The sequence below is a fragment of the Hippoglossus stenolepis genome, chromosome 7, assembly GCF_022539355.2.
Source record: "Hippoglossus stenolepis isolate QCI-W04-F060 chromosome 7, HSTE1.2, whole genome shotgun sequence".
In the NCBI taxonomy this organism is placed as follows: Eukaryota; Metazoa; Chordata; class Actinopteri; order Pleuronectiformes; family Pleuronectidae; genus Hippoglossus; species Hippoglossus stenolepis.
In genome coordinates, this window is record NC_061489.1 from 7,757,510 (window position 1) to 7,778,787 (window position 21,278).

Below are 21,278 nucleotides of genomic sequence, written 5' to 3' on the forward strand. Positions count from 1 at the left end.
GTACTCTTACTTGAAATACTCAAGTATATTTAAAAGTACTAAAGTAGAAAAGTTAATGTGGTTCTTGAGGACATTTCCGTCAGTGTATTAGTAATTTCACTGGTAGTACATGTATTCCCGGCCTCCTCACCTGTGTAATGCCCGGACATGTTGCGTGATGCTCCGCAGGAACCTTCTGGATGGACGCGGCCAGCTCCGCCCACACGCTCAGCTGACGCAACCCGCGGCTCCTCCGGTTTAAAAGCATCGCTCCCTCTGCCTCGGCTCATTCACGCCGACCTCATACATGGAGAAAACACAGAAACTGGAGCTCAGCCAACTCGAACCAGAACCAGGATGGTGTTTACCGCGGCCCTGCTTTTCGGACACGGAGCGTCCGTCCTGACGGAGCCGGAGCACAGCGTGACGGACATGATCGGAAAGTACTGGTCCCAGCTCACATCCCCGGGCACCAAGAGCAGCTCTGCCCGGCGGGGGAGCGTCGACAGCTGCGACGAGAGAGAGAACAACTCCCGCTGTAAGTAGTTTACAAAGTTACATCACGTTTAACTCAGAAATTATATTAAACAGTTAATTTAGAAACTGTCGTGGAGGTCAGCTGTAGTTGACCCCCATAACCTCATCACAGTTAAATATCAATCCGCTAACTGAAGTAAAATAACCTTTATTGGAAATGGTCCTATACTATTTGGCGGAAGGACACTTTAATTCCCTAATCCACCTGACAGGGATGAGTCTGATGCAAGTGAATCGGGTCTTGGATCAGCTGATGACACACTCAGCGCCGATATTAAAGCAACACTGAGTAATTTTTACTGAGCAACAGCGCCCTCTGCAGCCATTCATTCTTTTAGGCTGTTTCTGAGGGATTGTTTTCGTGTCCTGGGGAAAAGGAAGCTTGTCAATGTGTTGACTGTGTAGTCGCTCACTGAACTGAAACACAACCGAACCGTGGATATTACCCATGATCCTCGGCTTCCAGTAGAGCTGCTGCTGTTTTTAAGTTTCCTCGCTGAATATTTGAGAAACTGTTTTTTAATTACTTTTAAGTCTTCCTGATCTACATTTCACTGTTACCCTTTAACTTGCTGCAACTATCAGTCAGTTACATACTTCTCACCGACATTAATAGAGCAAGAACAGACGTTCAGGGCGAGGAGTAGGAGTATTATTTTTAAATTAAGAAAGTTGCATGTTTCTGTAAGCATGTTTAAAAATGTACTTCATGTGTTTTTGTGAATTAATGCCACTTGTTCTAACAATACTGGTTATCTTTCCACAGTTTGCAGTTTGGACACTGGTGTGGAGCATGAGGAGCGGCTGCTGCAGCAGGATGTGACCCGGCAGATCGAGCGCTGTCTGACAGAGGCCAAGGCGTCCAGCCTCCACTGCCAGGTGCTGCTGCTGCCTCACCGCATGACCATGAGGATCGGCCAGGACGTGGTGCGCTCCTCGGCCGATGAGCCCTGTGGGCTCCGTGGCGCCTCCATCGCAGTCTACGTGGCGTTCAAAGATGGCCTCAAATCCGTGGGGAGCATCTTCCCGGACCCCAGCGTCATCCCCACCTTTGAACTGTCTGTGATCTTCAAGGCAGATAAAGACGACGGTTGGCCGCCGCTCAAGAACATCTTTGATACCAACAAAGTGTTGAAGCTGAGAGCAGAGTACCGGCTGGTGAAGAGGAAGCTTTACTCCTCTGCCAGTCCTGTCATCCATGATTTCAGCTAGGGGCGAAGTTGAGGCAGTAAACCCGATTCACTGTTAACCTTGGTTTTTATGTTTCAAATGTTGGGCCTCATGCACAGTCTGAGAGTGTGGTCTGTAACATGCTTCTGTGTTGTATTTATAGTATTAAGCAGATTTTTGTTTCCTACATGAATGTCTAACTTGTTTTTCTACTCCATAGACAGTGTGACTGTAGTATTTTTGCACATAGTTGAATGTTGCAACATGCATTGTAAACATGGACATTTTCTTCAGGAATGGGCAGGTCTCCCTCCTGAAATGTGTTGTACTTGTTGTTATTTAAGTAATTTTTAAATAAATGTGACAGTATTTCATAGACCTTTGTTTCAATGGGTGTCAATCAGCTCATCTCCACTGAGACGTCAAACTAATGACGGCAGGAGCGAGGGGAAAAAAAACATCTGACTTGATTTAAGCTTAGATCAAATCTTTATTTAACAAATGTACAACAGAACACGTGATACATGTACCAGCTACCAAAACAAAGTCTACATGATCCGTCACTAGTACAAACCTGTTTTTGTACTCTCAGCTAACACTCATTACACAAACGGTTCTTATGCTATTTACATAGCACACTGGCTACAGCCTAAGTGACACGTGGGGATGCATCAATACTAATTCGGCAACAAAAATCTTCACATTCTGTGTTTTTAGCCCTTTTAACGCAACACATCATAGGTTTTACATGACTATCGATCATTTCACTTTGCACATGTTAACTAAGCAGCTAATGGTCTCTGTTCATCTATAGGAACTGATTTGAAAACTCAGTGATTTCAGTGACACTTTAAATCTGTGAACTTAGGGCTAGGCGATAAAACCGTATAAACACTAACAATACAATTTTCATCAACAGCAATAAAACAAAGGTTCTATATATCTTTATGCTTCATGCAGCACAGTGAGGAGGTATAACGGATAATTAAAGTACCTCAGATCTGTAAAAACTTAAGATGCCTGAGTTTACCTGGATGCACAAGCAAGGAGATTAAATACATGATGAAATTAATTCTCACTAACACAAGACAACGGTTTACTGAGAGTGATGACATAACTCAGGCATGTTTCATTTCTGCCTGCAGATTATGAGGTTGAATTTAATTAAATATGGTATTTTATGGAACCTGCTCTTTGGAAAAATATCAGCAGAAATGTAAAGTATATGAATTTTGCAGTTAATGTGCTAAAACATGTTCCTTTAAGGCAATAAAGTAAGGTACTAAACAAAGTCGATATAAATAACCAGTTTAGTGACATGATCTGATTTCCTTAATTTAATCATCTTTGCTCCATTAATGATAAAAACCCTGAAAATCCAGTCATAAAGATGTGATTAGTTATTCTCACTGTCGTGATCTAACAGAGATGATCTTAATTCCATCATTTTGAACATCATTATTTGTTGTGTGACCGTCCTGGGCGTGGTTTTCGGCCCTGATGGCTAGTGCACAGTTTGGTGCAAGATCAATGATCAGTCACTGACTAGTATTGATGCGTCCACGATTTAACTTGATACAATCTGGTGAGTAGAACTCACCCGTCCTTTATCATTTGATCCCAAACACATCTGCTGGTGAAAATGTTCTTTGTCTCTTTCCTCTCAGTCCTCCGCTGTTCCCTCTCAGCTGGAGGAAATGATGACCAACTACCTTGGCTGGTGAAATGATACTTGGGTAAAGTGGTGCCCTGGTTAGTTTTGTCCCGGAGTGAAATCCTATAGTGCTGCACACAAACTAATCATATGAACCAGAAGAGAGGAAGCTCTATGCAGCTCTGTCAGGTCCACTGGCTGACACACACTGACACATATACCCTCGTCTACGCCAAAGCACGGATGACTAGGTGTGTATATACACACACACTCGAACCAGGCACAGAGTCTGCAGTCCTCTTCACAAAACAACCGAAGAGACCAATAAGTATTCAGCTCCACCTTCTCTGATTCCAAAAGTGGCTGTTTGTCACTCATAGCATCTCCTCTGAAATTTCAGGCTATTTTTTCATTTTGAGGTCCGCCTCCATGGCACTGCGCCGACCCCTGGTGCCTCCGTCCTGCAGCGGGAGACAAATGAGGAGAACAGGGAAAAAGAAAGAAGAGAGAGAGAATAGGAGAAAGAATTAACATGGGAGTGGGCAGGGTGGTGGTCAGTTGGACAGTGTGAAGGGAGGCCCTGAGGTGGGCCTCCTCACGTGATGGAGCTCCGCACAAAAACACAGCACAGTCCACTTCGGAGGGCTTCCTCCCCAAATGAAGAACATAAAAAATTATGATGAGAAAGAAAAACATTTAAAAGTAAAAAAGAAGGAGAAAAGAAATTAGAACATGCAGAGACATGGACAACCGCACGAGAACAGAAAAACACAGGAAACCGGCATGGGTCAAAAACCGAAGGTCGACTGAAGCTCGGGTGATGGAAGGAGCCTGTGTGTGTGTGTGTGTGTGTTGATGTTTATGAGGGTGACACAGACAGTGAAGTGTGATGTGTGTGTGTGAGACACTGTAAGAAAGAGCCAAGAGTGAAAGGTAAAGGAGTTCTTCAATTCTTATCCACAACACACATCTATACAGTGATATTGTGTCTGAGTATTTTTCCTCTACTGTTGAGTATGGAAGAATAAAGTTTTCCACAAACAGGAAACACAAAGACACGTCAGTGGATCAGTCCAAAGTCGGACATTTTCAGGAAGTTTACCGTTTCATTTTGAGCAAAGCTAATTTAAAAAAGACAGCAAAAAATCTGATCTATTCTAAAAGCCATTATAATCTATTGTTAGGGCCCCAAAGTTTTTTCATGAGATATTTGTGTTGTTCTCTTCTCACTGGTCTGAAGTGGGTGGGGCTAAGTTTGAAAAAGGTGATGTCAGCAATTTGAATGCACCAATAAATATGTGCAAAGTAAAACAACTGTTGCAGGACTGAAGGTGACAAGGAAATGTGAAGAAAATCTGATCAAACGCAAAGAGATTATCAATTCATATATCAATAAATCATATTTTGTATGCTTTTATTTCCAACTTCAACTAAATCAAATAAAATATCCATATCATAAAACAAAATCCAAAAATATATAATTATATAAAAAGAGATATTTTTAGGAATATCTAATAATATATTTACAGCTTCAGCAATTTTAGTTGTTATAATTAAATAGTTTTTAAAAGTTTCATTATGACTGTTGCTGTTTAAAGAAGGTTTATCATGATATGTCGGCCAATTGTATCATTTTTTAAACAAACATACTAACAACACTTTGATTAGGATATGTTTTTACTACAAGCATGACAATTTGGAGCTATATTATTGAATAGCACCAATAAAGGGGCTCTTATAATTATTTTAATCCTCACAACAGGTTTGCTTCCTTTAATTCAACTAAAGCACAATTGAACTGAGAAAAAGAAAGGAGATGAGCGGTACAGATGAATGCGTAAAGTGTGTGTGTGTGTGTGTGTGTGTGCGCGCGCGCGCGCTTGCGCTGAGACAAGCATGTGCGGAGCGTTTCCTGGTTCTGGTGAAATCTGAGGGAGGACCTGAATACTTACAAAGAGAGAGAGAAGGAAAGCAGGAGAGGCCATTGGGACACTGTCCTGTAGGAGGACAAACATTGGAGTGAGAAAGAGAGAAAAGACACACGTGCGTGTGAAGCAAGTTTCATACAAGTCTGCGTCAAACACGGGAGCACGCCGGGGGGGTGGGGAGTCCATTTGACCGCTGCACGGCAAAAACACAAAGACACAAAGACACACACACGCACACACAGAAAGACAGACAGATATCCACCCACACTCAGATTTGCAGATCGTAAATAGTGAGATCAATGACAGACACAAGAAGACAGGCACACATGCACACGTCTTCAACACAGCTCACAAACACCGTACCAGAGTCTCAGGACTCTCATTCATTTGTATGAGCTGCAATATATTTTAACATTTAACAGTCAAGTTCTGAAGATAATGTGACAGACTCATATCCAACCCAGCTGAGCATGCTGTGGAGAAACAGCCAAACAATATTTTAAAAACTTCATTAACTTGTCTAAAAACTTGCTAAATATAGTCTATGATCAAAATACATTTGTGGACATCCCATGAAGATTAAGCACATTCCTGGATATTCCCTATCCTGAGATGACTTCTTTAAAACAACACAATACTTCCATAAAAATCCGCCATGAGTCGAACAGATGTTAGACACACACTCACAACTCACACATTCATGCAGTTAAGTCAGACACACACAAACAACAGCAAGTAATAGAATTGATAGCAGACAGAAAGCAGCTGGACAGCGGCAGACAAACAGCTGAGTCAGGGACAGACAGAAGTTAGTGAGGAGAGGTGCAGCCAGCATGCAGGACATGAACCAGCGAGGGAGTCAAGACCAGGAATCATTTCTCTGAAGCACAGTACAGCAGGCGGAGGCTGTGGATCAGATCTTCCATGTATTCAACAGTGTGTGAATGTCTGCCTTTTGCACATTGTGAGTGAATGATAGTGTAATGATTCAAAATATATATTCCTAAATATAAAAGTAACATCAATATGACAATATACATTTTCAGTGGAGAGCCTGAAATATAAAATAAAGTAATCGTGAGTAATCATGTTGTCACCTGAAACACCATGATTTTATATGCATTGTCAGCACCTGCCATCGTGTATTCTGTATATCATGTTGTGTTGTGTTTACATAACCACACTTTACATTGAGTGTGAAACACTGACGGCAACACAAATAAGCCGATTTCAGACAAGCACTGAACTCCACACATTTTCCTGAAATTTTTTCCGGTGGGGCTGTTTGTGAAAAAAAGATGTCTGAGTCAGTTGCTCTGGAAACTTTCCAGCCAGCCCCCTAGAAAAATGTTTGGAAAATGTCACATTGAGCTCATGTGGGAATAAAGCAGGAAAATGTCTGGAAATTGACAGTGAGCGTGTGGGTGTGTTGACGCTTCTTCTAACATAAAACTGATAGAATACAAATATCTAAGGATGAAGAAGAGATGTCATACACGTGAAAGATGCAAACAAAGATGTCAACTTGACAAGATTCAAGAGTTTTTGGCGACGGGGACCAACTCAGAAATTCTCAGGGAAGTTGTGGAGACAGCAAGAGACTCGGTTGGATTTTGTACATCATGTCCTGCCTCTGGCACGCTCTACAATACTTGTGAACTCATCCGACTCTGACAATCTTCTACTGCGTTCTTCATATGTGAAAACTCTTCGTGCAAACTCTGGAAAAGGTCCGGACCTACTTTTATGGACTTATTTCAGAGTTCATGTCTGAACACGACGTAAGAGGATTTTGGCATTTGAAATTCTACATGAAACCAAAATGCCAGTGTGCAAGAATGTTAATTATCTGTTCAATCCAGATCTGAAAACATTATTACAAATGACACACACATATATTAGTCCATCAAATATCAGTTAAAAAAGACAGCATCAGCCCATTATCAGTTAATTGTATCTGTGATGTCAACAGGTGATATGGTTCCAAAACTGGACTTTCCCAAGTCACATGTCCATCTGAACAAAATGATCCGCTCGCTTAAAGGGGACATAGCATGCCCATTTTACCACAAGTTGATATGGTTCCTTGGGGTCTTAATGAAATGTCTGTAACATACTTTGGTCAAAATACCACAAGGATCATATAAAACAGCACCCTTTTTACCCTGTATAAAACAGCCCTCCACAGAGTGACCTGTTTTGAGTGCCTGTTCCTTTAAATGCTAATGAGCCAGCTCCCCCCTCCCCCCCCATGATTTTAAACGATATCAATTACATATTTTATATGATATAAATTATCAAATATGCATGCCATACTTTGTATTCCCCTTCTGTTGTCCTGGAGTTTTAATTTCCCAATCACATAATTAAATGTCCCCCTCTGCCCATCCACTACAAGCACACAAGCAGACAGACAGAGAGAGAGAAAGAGAGGGGGGGCTATGAAGACCATCATTTACCCCCGAACCCCGACATTCAATGGGTACAACAACAAGCGGAGAAAGCAGAATCGCGGGCTGACCTTATATATACAGTCTATGGGGCTGACCAGCGGAGAAATGCTCGTCCCGTGTGACCAGCCAGGCAGCTGCGCACTTGAGAACGGGCGCTTGCGCTCCGCGTCCGTAAACCCGGCGTAGCAGTGGGGGCTCTGTGTTTGTGCCAGTGTTACAGTAGTGCTGAACACTGCGGAAGTCTTCCACACTGCTGGCTGTGTGGCGTTGACACAAATTCCAGCTCACGCATGGGAGAGCGGCGGTCGCGCCCGAGCAACTGCTGCAGCCTCCCAGTCCCAACGATCCAGACAAATGCCACATGTGAGTGAATCGCGGGCTGACCAGCGCGGAGAAATGCTCGTCCCGTGTGAACAGCCAGGCGGCTGCGTGCAGGAGCAGGCGCTGCGCTGCGCTGCTCGCTGCGTCGGTGTAAACCCGGAGTAACGAGTGTGGGGGGGCGGGGGGGATGAGGTGGGGGGTGGGCCAAGGCCATGTAGGGAGACTTCCAGTGTATTTTACGACACAAAACACAGGAAGCTCATTCGAGTCACTCAAGCATGACGTTTCTGACTTAGAGGAACCATAACAAAACGCGCGAGTGTTTTTTTTTCCAGAGTTTTTGGGTTGGTAGACATGCCAGATACCCACATTAACCTGTAGAAGCACTAACAAAGTGGAATTTGCATGATATGTCCCCTTTAAAAAACCTGATCTGTATCAAACTGGGTTTATTCATCTATAAAAGCAGCTGCCAGGTGGAGGCCTAAGATTCTGCACTCTGTTCGATCAGGGTTGATCAAAGACATAGAAAAGTAGGAGCAGGGACCAAGTCAATACATGTGTTTGCCTCCAAGGTCATTACAGACAGATGGATAGTGAAGAAGTGGAGTTTACTATAAACATGTTTTGAATAGTTTCTGTGGACATTTTTGGTTGTCTACTCCAGTTATTAAATAATTACGTGTATTGAATTTATTACTCTGGCCTATGAACAAGTAAAGGGAGTCAGGCTATAAACATGAGGGACCTCAAACAAACACAGCTCTGCTTCGGAACATGAACTATGTAAATTCAGTATTCATCAAAATGAGACTTATCTGAAACTTTAAGAGACTCTGAAGTGAATCCTACTTTTTACACCCAACCCACCTTCTCAGCTGGCTCTCCTGGCTTACGGTTTCCCTCTCTGCCGCGGAGGCTCTTGGCGGAGATGGCGCTCTCCGAGGTCTGCATGATGAGCTGGGTGGCCAGGAACTGCTGAACGTGCTCCAGGACATCACGCTGCATCTCCAGTGCCATGTGGTACACATCGTGGTCCGATGAGTTGTACATGACAGCGTTCTGAAACATGAGCATGATGTCTCGCTGGAACTCGGCTGTCGTGCGGATCACGCCGGACTCGATGTTCTTCTTTATGGCCGACAGGTCCATGGGTCTGGAACAGGACAAGGGGCAGGAGTCACAGGACGGAGGGAGTTGTTTGTATTATTATTTGTTTTGATATATTCTGCAGTTTAATGGAATTGCAGCAACGGGGATTTTTGTTGATGGTTGATCTTAACAAACAAGAGCTTCTCTGCCCTGTCAAGCTGACTCGTGCAACAAAAAACATAATACACTATTTTCTAGGACATGAGTAAGAAAGCCTACACATTTATTTGAACCAGGATAATAGCCTTAGAGTGTTATTTAAAATTCAGTGTTTTATATGTGTGTGGTCAGACCTGTGTACGATGCTGTGGTAACCGGGGGCGATGTCATCTGACACAGGCTGCAGGAAGACACTGGCGTACCTGAGAGACACAGGACATCAGAAACTGTAAAACCCTGCCATCAGATCCTCTTTCAGCAGACTGTTGGCATTTATTTCTCCAAAGAGGTGAATCATCTGTTTCGCTGTGAACAGGTTTGTTCGAAAGAAAAGGGGAAAACTACTGTCTAGAAAACTTTACAGGGACAGTCAACAGAAAAGACACAAATGTTGAACTCAAAACTTGCAGACTAGGTTTACATCCAAAAGAATATATTTTTGTTTTAATGCGATCCCCCAAGCATTTCAGCTCTGTATCAGTAATAATCCTCACCGGTACGACACCTGAAAACACATCACATGACCATTCACATACACTGGGCGTGTGCGTAACAGTCTAAAGAGGAAGCTATTGGTCTTCTTGGAAAGCTGTTTTCTTAGTTTACAACATTTTGCATTCACCGCTGGAAGTCGAGTTGTGACTGATAAGGACCAATCTAAGGGTGAATGCAGGTGACTGCGTTGTTTGCAACTGAAACAATTTCTGCCTGTGCAGACTAAAATGCAGTTTTCAAACTAAAACGGCAGCGTTTCCGAACTTCTTAGTTTTAGGCGCTGGAAAACTTTAGTGTGGATCACAAGCATAAATGTAGCAACAGTGATGCGTTTTAAAACTTAAACATAGTAGTGTAGCTTTATCTTAAAATTTTGTAAAAGATTTTGTCCAGTAAGTGTTTTTCACATTTCTGCACAAAATAAATCTATTGCTGCTACAGGCTACTGATTACATTTGAAATTAACATGTTTTCCTCTGCACTTAAATTTTCAAGCAAAATTTAAAACTATATAAAAAAATTGTGAGTATATATTTGATCTAAAACCTAGACATTCTCAGAAACAATACTCATGGCCCAATCACCATTTGTGGATATTCACATTCTACAGTGCATTAGACAGACTGATTCTTTCTACATGCAATTCTTAACAGGAACATTATATTCAGCCAAACGTTACATTGAAATATAATAGATGGTTTAAGCACCATCATGTTGGAAGATAAAATCACATAATTTACAACTGATTTGATAAAAAAAATATGATTCACTTTTTGTGTGCTTTCTTTTCAAATATATTAGCTGTATTGGGGTAGTGCCTGGGAAATAGCTAAGGTATTTTCAAAGAGCTGGCTACATGGCACTGGTGGTATGATGCATTATCATGAATAGACCTGATATGGTTTATATATAATAATATTCTTTTATAACAAACACAAGCTCTATACACTATGCTTTTGTAAGAAGCCAAAACAACACTTTCTAAATGAACCCGACTGAGTAATAAAGTCTGATGGATTATCTCGCATGGGACAGGCCAAGAAGCTCCACCTGTGATTGGCTGCAGCTCTCCACACCAGCATAATGGCTTTCTTCCAGATCTTTTGTGCCTGGACTGCCTCCTGGTCCTCGCCACAGGTAGATCTGATGCAGAGACAGTGGAGAACAGGGGGAGGAAGAGAGGAAGTGAGTGGGGAACGAAGAGAGGATCCACAGTGAATGGAAATGAAAGCAGAAGAGAAAGCCCAAGTGGCAGCGAGACAAAAGCACATAGTGTTACAATTTTGATGTCAGCAGTCACAGACTGCTTAGCTCAGGGAAATGGAGTCCTAATCTGATTCAGAGGTCAGGACATTAATATTCATGACAATGCCAGCTGAGCTTTATCTAGTTTTATTGCAGCAGAGCACCTAAAATGTTTTGTTGCAGTAAGGGAAGGAGGTTATCTCAGGCCGTTGCCCTGGATTGATGCACACTGTCACTACCACTATAAAGTTACACTTAGTTATGCTGACACAATTGTCAAACCATTCCAGAAGCAGTGTACGACACTTACAATTGGGAAGAGGAGGCTGGGCTGCTGGCCAGTGAATCTGCCGTGTAGCGTTGAGAGGGTGGGCCGTAGCCATCTTCACTCTCGCTGGCTGCCCGCTCCACCTCTGACAGATAGGGCCCTCCCCACACTCCTCCTTCAGCTCCATCCCTTCTTCAGGGTCACCCTCACTGCCCGCCTCCTCCTCCTTTACCTCCTGGAAGAAAAAAAAATACACAAGTGAAATGACGGCAATTTAGGAAGGGTGTTCATGTGTGCAAGTCTGCAACTAAGTGAGTTACCTTGGACTCTTTCCCAGACACAGAGCTGTCCTCAGAATCTGTGGAACAGGAATTACAACAGGATTTAAAAAATCTACACATACAAATATGATATTTGTGTGTGTGTGTGTGTGTGTTATGGTGTTTATTTGGTCTCAAAATTTGTTCAAGTAAAAACCACACCTGCGCATACGGAACGAGTGCACAGAAAAGTATCTGCGACAGCAAAATCACTCAAGGGGAAACAGATCATTATCCCGAAGAGGAAAGACAGATTTGCAAGGGAGCATTTCTCCTCTGCGTGCACGACTGTGGTCGGTATGTTTGATCCACAAAGTTTACAATTGCGACAGAAATTTGAAGGGGAAGGGGTTCAGACAATCAGGGACGGGAGTGTTCAAAGTGACCAGTCGAAGGAAGGGAGCATCAGCTGCTGTCCCCGCCTCCAAATTCAACTCGAAGAGCGAGCAACTGTCAGGCAGCGTTGAGCAGCTGGGAGCGCGTAGGGAAGGAAGTCCGCGCTGGTCTCAGCTCAATTCTCATGGAACCGCAGATGCGCACACAGAGCAAAGATGCTCCCTCGAGAGTATGGTTTAACACTCACGGATACTGTTGTGTGCACTGTTGTATGATATATGCAGGCGTTTTTAAGTGGGCATATTTGGAGACTAAATAAACGGCATAGAGTGTGTTTGTACACCACCCACCTAGGCAAGGTGGGTTGGGCTCAGGCTGGCTCCACTCCTCTACTTCACTCTTTACTGTAGCTTCAGTGACCTCCTTCCCTGTCGCTGCTTCCTCCGTAACCTCACTTCCTGTGGCGCCGTCATCAGACGTGACAGAAGAAGTGACATCACTTCCTGTCACCTCTGGTCCCTCACAGTTTCCCTTTTGCTGCTCTTCCCTTTTGGTTTCCGGCTGGGTGTGGGTCTCTGTGCTTGCAGGTGTCGGGGCCGACACTGTGGTCACATCCTGAGGCTCCTGTGTGGGGTTGGAGTCCTGGACTGTGGGCGTAGGATCCGAAGCCTTCAGCTCCTGGGTCTCCCAGGGGCCAGGGAGGGTGTGTCCCTCTGAAACGGCCTCTTCACACAGAGAGAGCGCTGCTTCCACCGCTGCTGCATCTAAAAGCTCCACAGAGTCATCGACCTGGGAAGGAGGACGGGGAGAGAGAAAGATTTAGACAAAATGATATTATAAGACAAAAGTAGCACATACTACCTTTATGATATTAATGATTCGAGAAACAGTTTTAATCACTGGTTGTTTTGAGAATTCAAGTGAGATTAAATGACTTAGACATGTAAACAGAATGACATCTCCTGTACCTTCTCCTCTATGATGGCGATGATGTCTCCTACTGTCTCCAGGTCCAGTTCGTCTCCCGTATAAGACACAGCTACAAAGTCCTCCTCCACTAACCCCGTCTCCTCACCAAGCTCTACCTTCACTGCGGCTTCAGCTTCTCCCTCTGCAAACACACACACACACACAGCAGAGTAAATAAGAATATGAGCACATAATAAAAACATCACTGCAATATTAACGTTATTAGTAATATAATGGAAATTGATCTGGTGGCATTGTGATCACAGTTTATGTCTCTTTGATGCCTGGTAATATTTGTTTCTTTTATCTACCTTATATAGGTAATTTGTATGTCTATTGATAATATTTGGCTACAGATATAGTCTACAGACTTGGGACATATTGCATGTTTTGAAAACCCAATGAATATCTGTCACAGCCATGTAGACTACACGGCCCCTGAATTAGGACACAGCTACTGTTAGATTAACTTATATTTACCAGTGATGACCACATGACCAGGGGGTAAGGAAGTGGCTGCAGTGGCAGTCTGTAATCCATTAGTGAGGCCTCCAGTCAAGTCTCCTTCTGCAACCTGACATCAACAAATACAAAATAAAAAGGGGGGAAAAACCCTAAAAGCAACATTTTAATCCAGTGCAGTGAAAAACACTTTGGAGTAAGATGACTTGATATTGGATATTGCAAGATCAGCTAGCAGTGAATAAAACTGAAAAGCACCAAAACAAGATTGAATGCATTTAGGGATATATCATCTCTCCTTTTGTAGTGACATTTTAAAAGTTCTTATTGCAGCCTATCATTATGAGCATTTATTATATGGTTGATGAAGTAAGTACATTTTTTATAGAAGTACTTAAATTCTCTTTCTCTCACTCCTCTATTTTGGAAATGTACTGACTAAAGCTTTAAGGTGCCACTCACCAGGCGGGGGCTAGCTGAGATGAGGTTGCCCTTTTTCAGCAGTTCTGACAGAAGAGGAGAAGGTGGCGGGGTGGACTTCTGGGTCAGGAGCCTCTTCTGCGGCGAGTCATCTACTAGAGCAGCCAGGCCTCCATCTTTGGGCCCAGGGCCGGGAGTGTCCGTCACTGGTAGAAAAACCCCGACCCCCTGAACCTGGCAGAGGCAGCAGAGAATCAGTGAGTGGTTGGAACGGTCAGCTACATTATAGTAAATGTTTCCATCCAGCTTTGCCAAAAACGCCATCATGTGAGATGAGATTTGTCCACTGACTCATAATGACACAATAAAGAAGCTGGAGGTATAGAAAGGCACGTCTGTGGAGTCACTGAATTCAAAGTCAACATACTAAATAGATGGTTAGACTGGTTAAACAAAAGGAGTCCAGTTTAACCAGAGATGGCAATGAATTACAGTCCATGTGACGGTGTACAGTCAAATCCATCTCAATGAAGCCTGGATAATACTTCTGTAAAGTAATTATATATGAGTAATATTATGTTGAGGAATCTGTTTCAAGTTATAAATCTTGGAAAGGGTTTGTAAAAAAAACTTCATTGAAAACCTTATGTAGCACATTTTCCCTCAGCATGTGCCGTATTCTCGTGGCATCTTATCAACGAGTAAGTTCTTACAACTGAGTGGGTCGTGGTGTCATCGGAGGCACCACCTCCTGTATCCATGGGAGGTGTAGAGACTGAGGAGTCGGCCTGAGATTCCACTGCTGGTGGGCTGGCACCCAGAGGAGAACGAACAGTTACACTGGGCAAACGTTTTGGTGTGTTTTTGACTGCCTGTCGAGCTGTGACAAAGAGAGAGAGAAATTTGAAAATGAATCAATGTCGTGAGGAAACTGCAGCAGAGAAATCACGAGCATGGCATCATGTAGTAGCCATAAGAAAAACAACCTCTTGTCCTGACAAGAAAAAGATTTTCCAAGGAGAGGCCAGAGCAAAGCATCATTCTAGTGGTTGCAGATGCATCAAGACAAAGAAAACATTTACTGGTATATAAATGTGTAGAAACTCTGCTAAAACTCCTTTGTTGTTTGTGGTTGTTATATTTACGTGTACATCCTTTATACTGTACGTGTACTATTTATCGCAGAAAACACTTATCTTGACAAAGAAGCAGATAACGCTCCAACACCTTGGAAAACAGATGCATTTGGCAAATGCACGTGATGACATAACTACAGTGAAAATTATATTCTGATGCATCTTTAGAATCTCTAACACTGCCAGTCAACATCGGACGGATGACACAATGCAATCACCTATCATAAAGTCATCATCATCCAAGATATTGAATTTCCAGAAGAAAAGATATAATAACATATTTCAACATGAAGGTCGTCACAATGTGCAGACTGAAGCTACCTTGATACGCTGTTTCTGTTGCTTTTCTCTTCTGTTCGGCTTCGTCCTCATCCTGCTTCTTCTTTCTGGAGTTGGAAAAACAAACAGATCAAAACTCAGATCACAGATAGTTTGAGCAGATGTAGCAAGTAAGGGGAAATACTGTGGCTGAAATGTAAGAAGGTGACATTTATTTATATATTTTGTATTAATAAAAGAAATTACGATAACAAGAAATATGGTTAAGGTTAAAATAAACAACAAACAAATGAGGATGGAGACAAAAACAAGTACAAAGGTTCTGAGCACAGACAAGGAAATTCCAATAAATAGGCAATTCATTAAATGGAGCAGCAACTCAGACGACCCTGACCCTAAACTAAAGACTGTCAGAATAAAAACATTTTCAGCTGCTTCAGAAAGATTAAGTGTGATCGAGCATTAGGTGGAGAGTATTTCACAAACTAAGTCAAACAGCTCGAAAGACACTGTGACCTCTGGTTTTATGGCAGCTTCATGGAACAGCCAATTTTTGTCCTATGACCCGAGAACCTGATTGGACATAAAACAGGAGTAGGAGGTCGACAATATATTGGGGTGTTTGAAAAATGGATGTGGAATGTAATTGAAAGCAACTGCAGAGGGGATAAAATCAGCCTGATGTGAAAGCAGCAAACCTGAATCCCAGAGCCATGCGGGATACCGTCTACAAAGCTACAATCTGTACAGAGTTGACCATTCCTTTGAGTTCTGTGTCCAGACCCAGTTATGTGCTTGTTCTGGTCACACATTCATGTCCACAGTTACTTTCAAATTATAATGAGTCTGGTGTTCCACACACGCCAACCTGATCCCACATTCTATTCCAGCAGGTCGATATAGAGCGTGAGCGTAGACACAAATTTTGGCTGCACGCGGGCGTCCGCATTAGAGTCGGTTTTATATAACATGGGTCACGCATCAACAGTAATAAATACAATCGACATCAGACAGAAAAACTGAGAGGAGTCTTACATTGTGATGTCTGCCCACAGCTCCTTCAGCTGAGAGTCCATATGACCTGTCTGTATCATATCCACCTCCTTCTTCAACTTCCTGTCAGGACAGAAATCACAGGGAGGTTAAAAGTCACATCTCACAATTGTCAAATGTCTTTCTTTCAGGTGTATATGTACCTGTACTGCTCCTGTGTGTCTCGTAGTAGTTTCTTCAGCTCCTCTATCCTCTCGGTGGTCAGCCTACGAACGATGACATCTTCTATCGTCTCGACCACCTCGCCCTTCTCACCACGCTTGCGCCTGGAGCAAAGACGGATGCACAGGCTTTAGGATAACTTTCAAAATATTGTATTTATGGTGAAAAAAGTTAAATGATCATGATTCTTCTCATAGGTCTGTGTATGTGTGCATTGTAGTACTAACTTTGGTGCTTCTGTGGCTTCCAGCAGCTCGGAGTATTGTGAGGCACAGTGCTGAGAAAAAAGAAAAGGTGTTATCTCGAGGCAAATGCTGAAGAAGGCTGCAGCCTGTCCTTCCAGAACACAAAGTTAAAGAATTAGATAGTGAGAGAAACAAATGGAGAAAAATGTTGCACAGGTTTTCAACATTCTCTCACCTTCTGTGAGAACCAGTCAGGCGGACGACCCGGCTCTGAGAAAGGCTTGATGGCTCTACTTACAGACACCCTGGAAGACAAATAGAGGCCTCAGAATAAACACAACTGTCGAGAAGACAATCAGAAAATAAATGCATCTGGTGACTGAAGACATGCATTCATATAAAGGAATAAACCATAAAATTTGGGGGATAAATGACATAAAGGACATATGAAAGAACTCCAGGGTGATGTGAAACAAATCACAATTAAATTGATCAGCAGCACTGGCACAGGTCAAAGAAAACACAGAATACTGCAACAGTGATTCATTTCTGTTTGTTAGGGTTCAGCTGGTTGTTTGTAAACGTTTCACAGTTATCAGGTTGGTATTTATCCTCTCTTATAAATTACTTATTGACTGTCAAAGTTCTGTGCCATCATTGTCCAAGATCCACCTGTCACTGTTGTTCAGTCACTATAGCTTGCCCATGTCTGACCTCTAGTGGAGAGACCAGAGATGACCGGTTTTAACACCACATACTAAGACAGCAGTACTTTTTGCATGGACATAGCCAAACCGTGTACACTGCTGGTCAGTTTTTACTGAAATTAAAGCAAATCACTTGCAGTAAGCTCAAAGGTGAAAGATAAGCCATAACTGCCAAACGTTAAACAAAGGTTTATATCATTAAAACTGAGAAATCATTTAAATTTAAAAGAAAACAGGCCATTTTCAGGGATTATGAAATTGGTAAATTTACAGCACAGGTGACGCAACTTTTGTCAATGAGTAACTAGGGGGTAGTGCTTCATATTATTATCAGAGTGGTATGAAAAAAAAGTAACAGACAGACAGGTTGGTCAGAGATTCGTCCTACAGTAAGATCATGACTCAAAAGTTCCACACATTCTTCAGCAAAAATATTTAATTCCCACTGTTTAAAGAATGCTACAAGTGTCTGTGCCACTCCTGCTGAATGGAAAATGGAGGTTTTCTAAAACTCTGACGTCAACTAATATTTGCCTGCAGCTCATTTTATGAGAAAAACGTTCAGTCTGTCTCTCTCACGTCTAGTGAATCCAAGTGTTTCGTTGTGGTTGATGCTTTCGTTTGTTAATGGAGATCATTGTTGTGGAAGCATAATGGAAACAATCTTCAGGTCAAAGACAATTGTCTCATGAATCGATTTGTTTGCTTCCGATTTTTTTTCCTCCTTTTGTTGCACATCCAACTGGAGTGGGAGTAAAATTAAACATCGGAACACAACACTGGATATCCACGGACTCCATCTGTTGAACTGGTCATACTGAAAGGATGAGGAAAACAGCCATATAATGATCAATATGGTAGGTGGTGTATGACCCGTTACATTTACTATGAGTCCAACTAAAAGCTAAAGACCTCCTTCTTATTGCTCCCATTCCTGCAACTCATCCATCACATTCATGTTTCAAATACCACAGACAGAACTCTGCATAGATTTGGTTGAATACGCTGCCTTTATCAGCAGATTTTCTCTTTACCAGTTTTGGTCGCCACTTCTCATAACCGAGGAGGCCAGGCACAGTTTCTCCCGGACTGACCAGGGCTCCGTCGGCCCCACGGTCAGTATCTTGTGTTCTGTGGAGGAGACACAACAACACAAATACACATTATAACGTGTCCAGGGATCCCTGAAAGCCCCAAGACTTGAGAAATGAATACAATCTGTCATAAATAAACTCAGAACATACACGACCAACTATACATAAAAACACTCAGATACAGTTCCCTTCTCTAAGAGCTGGTGAGTTCATCTTTCCTTCAGATTTTAGTTTATTTCGTATTTTCTCAGGCTGGTCGTGTGTTTTGTTTTGGTGGATGTGTTTTGTGTGTGTGTGCGTGTGTGTGCGCGCCCGCTACTGTCCACATCCATACAATAAACTGCACGGCATGTGATGTGTCACTAAAGTCAAGATAAACAACATAAAACAAGCCCAGCAACACTTTTAACTCACGTATGTTTTGTTTATTTAACCAGGTTAGCTAGCTGCCGTTAGCTGCAGTGCCGCTACTAGCGTGTATCGTGTGTTATGAAGACGTGTTTATTTAGTTACACTCTTTAGGTACACGTGCTGACGTTTGAACACAACAGAAACAACAAAAACACACATTCAGAGACCGCTACTTCACATACAATAGCATGCAGCTAGCTACTGTTTTAATAGCAGCATTAGCTTAGCACAGTTGGTTACGGGGGACCTATTGATGAGACACACACAGCTACACTGTGCAGCGTTTTAACAAAGAACGACACAACTCTAGTCAAATTAACTAATGGAGCTAAGCCGCGTGTTGCTGGTTTGGTGTTTTTGTTGTAAATCACAAGTAGGATCGAGGAGGAGTTAGAAAATATTACTCACTGCCGATACCGCTCGCCATTTCTTTTGTGACTAGGCCGTGAGCACAACTTCCGCCGGACAGGTTTGACTGGTACACGCGCGCCTGTCGGTCTTCATGTTGTCATGGCACCTGCTTCTTTATATGGAGAATAAACACGGACTACAACTGGTAACATGTTTACTGGTTCTTCATCTAAATCTTCAAAGAAGGAAAAATCACCCCATTAAAAAAACAACAGGTATACACACGACTTTCTTCACTTTACTGAAGAAACACCGGTCTGAGTCAGCCTGACTGCCTGTTATTTATTCCCCTGTTGTCTAAAGCTCAAATATATTTTCCTATCGTGTGTTGATCTAATGCGTCACGTATCCAGGGAGCCACACTGACAATCACAGCACTTCTAATGACGTTTTTATACAAATAGAAAAAGTTCATATCATGATTGCAGTTGGGTTTCTTGGACAAAAATGTGTCATTTTATTTTATTAGTTTCACCAAAAATATTTACAGTTAACAAAACATGAACCCAAGATCATGTCAGAAGCAAAATGTGACCAGAACTGTATGTTCTTTTCAAAACGACCACGATGTAATGATATCAGATTGAATGTTATAGATGTTATGATATCAGATTGAATGTTATAGATGTTATGATATCAGATTGAATGTTATAGATATAATGATACCAGATATACTGATATCAGATATCAGATATAATGCTATCAGCTATAATGATATCACATATAATCATTTCCCGAAATAATGATAGTTGTGTCTCAGTATAAGTATCTGGTTGCAGATCTGATAAAACAAGGTATTAAGAGGAGAACAACACTTCAGTATTAAGATGAAATTTATTTACATGAAATCTTATGAGCACCAGCACCGTAACATCAATAAACACTGATTCTCTCTTGGCAGTTGTTGCCTTTGCAGCTGTTGTCTACCACCTGTAGATGCTGACATATAGAATACTTCATTGCACCTGTTATTACCACAGACTGTTTGTCCACTTCCTAAGACTGTCCAGAAATGAAGCTAAAGTATGCGGCTGCGGATGGGGCCACAGTAGCAAGGCCCTTGCGATAAACATGATCGACCAATTGCGACTCACACTTACTGGAAAAATGAGCACTTGAACAAACATCAGTGTGATAAGAACTACATAATATCACGGAAACCATCTTTGAGAGACACATTATATGATGTGTACTCTGACTTTTTAGTTTGGTCCATGTCCAATAACTAACATGGAGGAGGCAGGATTTATGACCTCTACTGCAGGAAGCCACCAGGTGGCGATTGAAACGCTTTGGCTTCACTTTTCGGAGCTGCGTTGTTGTCTATCTTTATATACATTAGATGGTAATTACCTATATATCAAATAGCTTCTGCAGTGTTAATTTTTTTATGAGATTCACTCATGTGGAGATAAATTTAAATATTGTGGCTTCATGCTGCTGCTTCAGGGATCTTAAGGTGGAATCAATCAGATAACAATTCACAAATTCACTTTTAGCATCTGTTAAAGGGGTGAAAACTGTAATTGCAGCTTTCTGCCCCTGCAATCATTCTTCTTTTTATAATGTTTTTATTATAACAGAACAGATAAAGTGAGTGACGCACCAGACGTCATACCTTTACCCACAGAGTCTACAGCTGTGAAATGAAACCCTAATATTATCTCTACAGTGTGGTCTCTAAGGTAGCAGAAACACAATGATGAATCTTGCTGCTATTACATCCTCCTAAATCTTACACACTGGAGCTTTAAAGCTGATCTTATTTTTCCCCAGGTAGATAATTTGAATTTAGGTGCTGAAAATATAAAGATTTAAATGATCGTGACATTGAGGGAATGTGTTCTCTGTCCCCAAACTGAGCACGTTGAGATTATAAAAAAGACATTAGCTGATCTGTTCTCTAGTGTGACTAGAATAACTGGGGCTTTCATTTTGTGACAGTGTATTATCGAAAAATGTCTTCTCAGTC

General features: G+C 42.1%; 2 protein-coding genes across 2 annotated transcripts; one reads left to right on the plus strand and one right to left on the minus strand.

The window, feature by feature from the left end:
* The first annotated feature begins 132 nt into the window (after nucleotides 1–132).
* On the plus strand, nucleotides 133–2,062 carry si:ch211-39i2.2 (DNA damage-inducible transcript 4-like protein-like). Its single transcript, XM_035162266.2, has 2 exons — nucleotides 133–517; nucleotides 1,283–2,062. The coding sequence occupies exons 1-2, from the start codon at nucleotides 148–150 to the stop codon at nucleotides 1,726–1,728; spliced, it is 816 nt and encodes a 271-aa protein (XP_035018157.1). The 5' UTR covers nucleotides 133–147; the 3' UTR covers nucleotides 1,729–2,062.
* Nucleotides 2,063–2,156: 94 nt separating this feature from the next.
* Nucleotides 2,157–19,407, minus strand: brd8b (bromodomain containing 8b). The gene is given in 19 exon segments (XM_035162264.2): nucleotides 2,157–3,801; nucleotides 8,913–9,198; nucleotides 9,488–9,556; nucleotides 10,899–10,991; nucleotides 11,404–11,524; nucleotides 11,527–11,596; nucleotides 11,682–11,719; nucleotides 12,368–12,806; nucleotides 12,986–13,128; nucleotides 13,467–13,560; nucleotides 13,911–14,102; nucleotides 14,582–14,748; nucleotides 15,326–15,390; nucleotides 16,319–16,399; nucleotides 16,480–16,602; nucleotides 16,726–16,775; nucleotides 16,919–16,988; nucleotides 18,425–18,521; nucleotides 19,304–19,407. Coding segments are annotated over 19 exon segments (2,277 nt in total). The 5' UTR covers nucleotides 19,323–19,407; the 3' UTR covers nucleotides 2,157–3,741.
* Between the last annotated feature and the right edge of the window lie 1,871 nt (nucleotides 19,408–21,278).

What these genes read in the sequence shown, in the direction of transcription:
- si:ch211-39i2.2 (XM_035162266.2), top strand. Translation starts at nt 148, where the DNA reads ATGTTGCGTGATGCTCCGCAGGAACCTTCTGGATGGACGCGGCCAGCT. An exon ending in GAGAGAGAACAACTCCCGCT is followed by an intron (nt 518 to 1,282) that starts GTAAGTAGTTTA and finishes ATCTTTCCACAG; the next exon opens with TTTGCAGTTTGGACACTGGT.